At 35.1% G+C, this 7,866-nt stretch overlaps 1 protein-coding gene across 1 annotated transcript in view; it reads right to left on the bottom strand.

Annotated features, from left to right (window-relative positions):
- Positions 1-5,667, bottom strand: part of YIPF7 (Yip1 domain family member 7) — a 12,440-nt gene extending 6,773 nt beyond the window's left edge. Inside the window, exons 1-3 of the mRNA XM_026033598.1 lie at positions 5,552-5,667; positions 4,586-4,755; positions 3,011-3,156 (exon numbers count right to left, since the gene is read on the bottom strand). Of these exons, the coding sequence (XP_025889383.1) occupies positions 3,011-3,156; positions 4,586-4,755; positions 5,552-5,667 (432 nt within the window). The remainder of the gene's footprint in view (positions 1-3,010; positions 3,157-4,585; positions 4,756-5,551) is intronic.
- Between the last annotated feature and the right edge of the window lie 2,199 nt (positions 5,668-7,866).

Genomic DNA, 7,866 nt, shown 5'->3' on the forward strand with positions numbered 1-7,866 from the left:
TGACAACCACTCTCTGCACCCTGCCATCGAGCCAATTCCTAATCCACCTCCCCGTCCACACATCTATCCCACACCTTTGGAGCTTGCCCAGGAGGATGCTGTGAGGGACAGTGTCAAAAGCCTTGCTCAAATCCAGATAGATGACATCCACCGCTCTGCCCTCATCTATCCAGCTAGATATTCCTTTATAGAAGGTGATCAGGTTAGTCAAGCAGGATTTCCCCTTGGTAAATCCATGCTGGCTACTCCTGAGCACCTTCTTCTGCTCCATGTGTCTGGAGAGAGCAGTACTACATCAATGTGGTTATCCTGCTATTCGACTTGAGCTGCTCATTGCCCGTGCCAAGCTTTCATCTTGTTTCCATTCCTGGGATTACTACAGTCAGCCTGCCTTCATCCTCACCACAGCTCTAGTGTCAGCCTTTTTCCTCACACTGCATTTCACTGTAAAGGAAAAACCTACTTCTGAACTAACAGCATAGGAAATCTTCCTATCCARGTACAGAGACCATTGCATTTACATATATAAATATAAAATGGCCAGGAAAAACTGCTTCATCAAATAAAATCAATAATACTAGAGACAGTGTGGGAGAGCAATACTATCTCAGATTATTCTGTTATAATTTTAATATTAAAGATTTCTAATGAGTTTAATATCTGCAACTATTTGCAGCAGTGTTTATTGCACTTATTGAACAGCTAAGAAAAGCATATATCAAACAGATATAATAATTATCAGCTAATATTTTAGACTGTTTCTTTCAGTGTATTTAATCCCACACAGTACTACTTAGTAGCTTATTCTAAGATTAATAAATTACTGAGACAAAGATAAAGTGTGGTTAGCAGTGAAATGAAATCTCTTGGGGAAATATGTGATTTGTGGTAAAGAATGAGAAAGCGAAAAAAACAAACCCCAAAACAACTCAGCTGAATATATTTCTTCCAATTCTAGTCTCACTTCACTTATGTAAATATATTGACTCATCTGGGAATACTCCCAATTCACAGTGATGTAAGCAAGACTAGAATCAAGCTTGATTAGTCTAGCAGACTTTGATAAATTGAAAGCACTAAATCTGTCCTGAAGAAGGAACAAGGTTAGAAGAAAGTCAGACCTTGCATGCTTGTTTGCGTACTCTGTCTAGAGTGGGTATTACTATCCTAACCCAAAGTATATGGAGAAACTGATTTTGTAGGAATGGCTGTATAAAATGCAAAGCAGCTGCAACGGGGGCATCCTATCTCAGTTGCYGCTAACTTTCACCCTGATCTTGTTTTTCTGTTTGCACTGGAGTTGTTCTGTATTACACCAGCATGAGGGTGATCAAGTCCTACTGCCAGGCCAACTGAGGCTTTTCTCATTCTCTCTGTGCTCCAAAGGAACTGCTGCCATTTGAAGAATATCTTTGCATATTTTTCCATATTAAAAAAGCTGGGAAAAAATGATAAATTATTTTTGGAAACAAGCTCTCAACCAAATTATGTTCCTGGTGCTATTAGAAGAGAATTATTCAAGTACAGAAGGATATCATAGCTTACATGGCTGAAGAATCATGTCAGTATTCAAATGTATCCAAGATAAAAATGAACAGTTTGAATTTATAAGATGACCCATGGAAATCTCATATACATAGTTCTGTGAATTTGTGGTGGGAACACTATGGCTTCTATCAGAGGAATTTGGCTGACCTAAAACAGATGTTTTCCAAATGACAACTAGAACAAAAAATAAGCTAATTAATGTACTCTGTTTCAGGAATAATAATTTAATAGTCATTATAATTCTTGGCTGTTCAGGGAACCATATCAACTATGACTGTTTTATTTTTTTCCTTAATTCTTTTCTTTTAGCTTTCCTTTTGTTTTTCTTATTATAATCATAACAACTCAGTTCAATACTGTTTCTCTTTTTATTCCTCATACACCTTTATTTCTCTAGATGGAAGAAATACCACCTAGAGACCAACCTTTCTTCTTTTGCTTCTCACCTTCTTTTCCTTTAATTTCTCTTCCTCCTTCTGAATAGGAACGTAAATAATAATACTTGCCACCTCTATTGCAGTTTGCACATTCCTGGCACTGCAGAGACATTACAAATTGAGAAAGAACTTGTGAAAGTCTTCTGATTCAGCACTATCTATCACAGAGGAAACAGGATGAGAGCTCCATTTCTCTCCCCTCAGTTGCTAGAGCCGTAAAGCCTTTCCCAGAATGGTCCCACCTTATCCCAGTCTGATAAATGGTTGCTGACAGTCAGAGATGTACTTCAGCAGCAATGGAGAGCCCCTGTTGTCAGTGATAAATAGAGGAATTTGGAGTAGTGCACAATCTCTGCTCCAACTTCCTTCCTGTAGGAAAGCTATATTCATAAGGAGGAAAGAGGTTAAGTACAGGTTACCATATTTTGTGAAGCAGAGGCAGTAGAAAAAGAATATAAGCTAAGAAAGCACTAGCGAAATGTATGGGGAGGTATTGTATACCTGTGGGGTGGGTGGAAAGAAGCTCTTTCCATTTTCTTTTTGGATTCACTTTAGTTGCAAAAAGATTTTTTTGCTATTTGTGCTCTTTCCAAAATAAGACTCAGAGACAACAATTTCAAAATTTGAGCACAATTGTTATAAAATGAATGGGCTGCCCTGCTCTGCCTTTTCTGTTCCCTTCTATAGAAACTCCTGGTTAGGTCCTCCCTGAGTGTGTCTTGCCATACGTCAGGTATTCAGAGCCTTCCTACTAAACACACCATAAAAATCTGCCCTTTGGTCTCACTCCAAGGAATGTGTGAGCTTGTACTTCTGCTGGAAGTAACACGCTTCAACTATATTATATCTACCTTACTTTTAAGCTTTATATATAGACTTTAAAGCAAGAAGAGTTCTTCCTGCATAATTTCAGGACAAATGGCAACAAATGACCCATTTTCTGTATGTTCTGAAACTCCACATGCATCATCCTAGGTATTTACTGGTTAAAAAAGCAATTTCTTCAGATTTATAACCCATCCTACCATCAGCAACGTTGCTCCAAGGGCCAGACAGAAAACTATAGGTCCAGTGAGGTCTGTCTCATTCATAATGCTGCCATCTGCAGGCTTCATTGGGTTGAGCACAGTTAATGTCTTTTGCCATATGTGATCAAAATTGATCCCAAGTTCTGCAACAGTAAATTTCAGCACTGTTAATTGCTTACAAGAAAACAACATTTTTACAGAAACTCATTACATACCATAAAAAAAAAGCCATCCTGTCCTCTAATGAACATCATGCAAATTGTACTGTGGGAGGATATATTCTGTAGAAGGAATATGTTGCACCTCTTCATGCAGTRCACATAAGACTCAGTTTTAGAAAATGAACTAGAAATGCTCTCTACTTTTTGGCCTTAGTATTTGCTCTTCCTATATTTAAGACATTTAAAAGATATGTCTTAAGGCTGAATTGCCAGAAGCACTTAAAAATGACATTCTTTCACTCTAGGCAAATGGGTAATATTTTTTGCAATGCTTTACAAGCTTTTTAATTTGAAAAATAATTTCTGAGAGCCACTGGAGACAGGACAAAATTCTTCCCCATTAAAATCAACAGGAATTTTGAAATTGTATTCAGTGTGGCAAAGATTTCTGTTACAACTTCTATGGAAAGGTTTAAGTTTGCAAGAGCAATGATTTTCCTTGTGATGTACCAGCAAGCAAAACTTGGACATCAGAATTACTAAGATTGACAACGCGTTAGATCCATTTGGAAAGGAAACAACCAATCTTTACCTTATTCCAGCTCATCTGTAAGCGTAATCTCAGCCAAAACATTATATAAATAAAGTTGTTCTGTATTAAAATGTATAAAGACATGAACACCTCTGACACCTTGTGGATCAGAAGCAGTTTTATTTTGACAGCCTTTTTGCAGGGCGAGCTGCCTATGGAGCTCAGTGCCTGGACTGAGAGCTAGCAATCTAACAGCTGATCTACGTGCAGATCTGGTCTTGCTGGTTTTAAGGTAGCATTGGTATCTTCCAAGCAGCAAAAAATCCACTTGCCCTCCAGTATTCAAAAAGAGGCTGAATCTGCCCCTACTATATTATGTTGAAGTAGTTGCAATCAAGATGCATGATTTTTTAAACTGCACCAATATTTGCATTTGAAGTGAGCACTTTTTTACAAATTAGCCACTAGCTTTAGCATGGTCCACATGCACTTAAGAAAGAATAATATTGTGCGTATAGTTAAATGATCAAAAACTAAAGTATGCAACTTTCTCTTTTTTTTTCATTGAAACAAAGCCATTTTCAAACTTTTCAAAAGCCAACATCTTCAAATTACTAAATTTATTACTAGATATGCAAATGGAATTACAGTAAGAGTTTATTGATTATAGGTGTTCTAATATATTTTATTATGCTGTATAAAGAGGGAAAAAAATACTCAAAAATCATGCAGGCAAAACTTATTGTTATGCTGTCATCTAGTGGCACTAAAGTGCATGCCAGGAATGCCATAAGAATGAAGGAATAAAGGCATTTTCCATTCAGATTTCCATGCAAACAAGCACTTGCACCCACCAACGGTCAGTGGGCTTGATTTTACCTTCCAGCAATGGAGGTTCGTCATCAAAACTGTCACCATAACCAATGTACGAGAGAGTGTTGGGACTGTATGTGGGCTGCAAAATCTGGCCCGTATAATAACTCTGTGAAGATAAATGCATTTCTGAAGGGATGAAGGTATCAGCTTGTGGTTGGTCTCGTAGAGGGCTCCTGCAAGAGAAAGTGAATCACCAGTAAAAGGGGTAATAGCAGGAAGCAGCCTTGCAGCAGCTGAAAGTTTAAATTTTCTACTTCTACTAAATTTTCAAATTGTAAGACCTGAAAATTTCCCAGCTGCTGACCACAGGTTTGCTTTCTTTGGCTGTTTATCACAAACTCCTCCAAAATCCCATCAGATTTATACAAAACTGAACTTTTCTTGAATCTAACAAGGAGCGCAGAGAACTAGCAGCATTTGGGGGGAAACAAAACCAGCAGTAATAATGTGAAGCTCACTCCTGCAAACTAGGCAAATGGCATGTAACATAGGCACTTATAAACAAGTTTGAACCTGCATTCAACTAGAATTCGAAGAAAAATTTTTGGTCTCCAGCAGCTCTTGTCCCCTCCCTTGCAAAGCCAGTAGGAGGAATTAGGTGCTGCCTGGATGGGGCAGCAGGATGGGGAAGGTACAGCCAAATTCAATCTCATACAGCACAATTTGTGTAGAAATCTCCTTAAGGTGAAACTCCCAAAACTTCCTTCCCTTTATACCCTTTCCAGTGGGCAGGATATGTAATGGGTAGAAGTCAAAAATAGAAAAACATGAAAAAGGAAATCAGATTGTAAAGCTCCTACTGTTTTTCTACTGCTAATGGCCCTTATAACTTCACCTACATTGAATATTCTTTTATTCTTTTTTTTTTTTGGCAATTACAGGCTGCTAGTTTTTTTTTTTTTTTTTGTCATTCACTTGATTAATGTTTTGAAATCTACCACTTTTTTTTTTTTAATCTAGCATACTTACTTTTCACTTCCATAAAGATTTTCATTAGACCCGTAAATGCTGTAACCTTCTTCTTGATTATCTATAGTGTAATTGGACTGGTAAAAGTCTGAATAAAATTGCTCGAAATTTGACATTCTGGTGAGAAAAGAGATTTAAAACATTAATTAAAATAACCTTTCAAGTTCTATGACATTATTTTCTTATTTGATGACCAATCTGGCATGATTTCCCAATTTAGAAAAATGTTTATATATTGTAAGTATGAATTTATACAAAATAATTGTATTAAATGATGTAATATGATTTTATATGAGATTTCACAGCAATTATATATTTAATAAATTTTATGTGGAATAAATCTAAGCAAATTTTAACTGGTGCCTCTTCCAGTCCCAGTCTGGAATGTCTTTAATGTTCTTTGCTATCACTATAAATAATGAAATAATTACTTAATCTTTCACTTTATCTGGTATGCTGAAATCTATGTGCTACAGTTCAGAAAACATTAGGTTATTTTCAAAAAAATGAAGTTAAGGTGACTTACTTTTTAATGTATTCAATGAAAAGTCCTTTCTGCTGAGTTTATATGCTGGAAAACACCTAAAATATCCTCTTGCTTTAACAGGGATGAGCTTAGTGCTATTTATAAGTTTCTAAATTTGATCTCTGAACAGATGCATATGAAGGAAAACAAAACAACCACTGTCAGTATCATGGACAACATTTAACAACACAAATGCTCTTCTATATAATTAATGTTCATGTTAATCACGACTGCAGTTCAGAACTTGTGCCTTTAGTGTGTATTTACATACATTTATTTGGAGGTCTGTTAGCAGGAGATATTCCTGCAGTAGATGCTCCTGTAGAAGGTCCTGGGGACTGCACTCAGCTTTTTTTTATGCAATATCCAGCTCCTGATATCCCTTCCATTACATGACCTTCTATAAAAAATCATATTAGAAACCTTTTTTTGCAGCCTTGATTACTATAAAATTTGTAATAGGGTATGAATTTTCAAGCAGTGATTTAAACCTCAAAGGCAGCCTTCTATTTAGTTCAGTATTGGTTCCTTCACCTCTTAAAACAAGTGCTGACTTTTCCAGTTATTTATTGGATAGTTTCCCAATAAGCACTTGGGGTGGTTAATTTAGAGAATGGGACATTAAATGGAATGTGTCATCGGGCTATTAATCTATGCCTCAGGTGCATATTAAAGTCTGTGAGGTGCAAGGCCAAATGACCTCCATTCCATTAGGCGAATAATCACGCCCTGTTAATGTCCTAGATTTCTTTGAAAAAAAAGTTAAAATATACGCGCATTTTTAAAAATGAAAAATGAAGTACGTTACGTTTGCACAACATATACACGTCCAAATAAGACTGTAGAACTGAGGGATGAGTAGAGTTTAAAAATACAATATCTGTTTCAGCTAATTAAGGGTAATTTACCTATGATATTTCTTAGGCCTATCATTAAGGCTACTTCTTGTGCTATTAAACTTCTCTCCCACTACTTCCAGAATAATAAGCTATATCACTGCACCCACGGAGGTGAATTTTCAGTTTCAGTTCTTAGCAAAGAGCTARCATCAATACCATCTAATCATTTAAGTTTAGGTAATATTGTGGTTTTGCACAATCACCAGAGGAAGAACGTGTCTGTTACGATATACAGGACTAAGTTCTATCCTTTAGGTAGGTAACTAAAAATATATATACTTTAGGGATAGAGACAACCTAATTTGCGAGTGTTATATCTGTTTAGGTTCAAAATGACTTAACTACTTTTGCTGCTTTCAGTTAGAAAAAAAAATTCTAATAAAATTACCTAAAAATAAAATTTTCTAATTAAACTATCTAAAATATCTTTACTAATAAATATTTAAAATATATACTTATATATTTTAATAGAAATTTATATATAAGCTTGTATATATATATATATGTATAATGTATACTTCACACTAAATGCCAGATAAGAAGAGAAAATAATTATCTTACAAAAAACTTCTAGGAATAAAATAAAATAAAATAAAATAAAATAAAATAAAATAAAATAAAATAAAATAAAATAAAATAAAATAAAATAAAATAAAAGGTGATGTGGAATTATTGAAAAAAATTACTTTTTTAGTTGTTCAATACATCATAGCTGCAGAAGAAAGCTTCATATCAGTTAAAAAGATCTTTTTTTGAAAAATGAAAGCAAAATTCAAATATATTAACATATATGTATACACATATATAAACTAAAATAAACATTATATATGTGTATTACACGGATATCCCTGTGTATATAGAAATAAAAATACATATCATAAAAGGGAAAG

The sequence above is a fragment of the Nothoprocta perdicaria genome, unplaced genomic scaffold (assembly GCF_003342845.1).
Source record: "Nothoprocta perdicaria isolate Ctin4 unplaced genomic scaffold, notPer1 scaffold_13, whole genome shotgun sequence".
Lineage (NCBI taxonomy): Eukaryota > Metazoa > Chordata > Aves > Tinamiformes > Tinamidae > Nothoprocta > Nothoprocta perdicaria.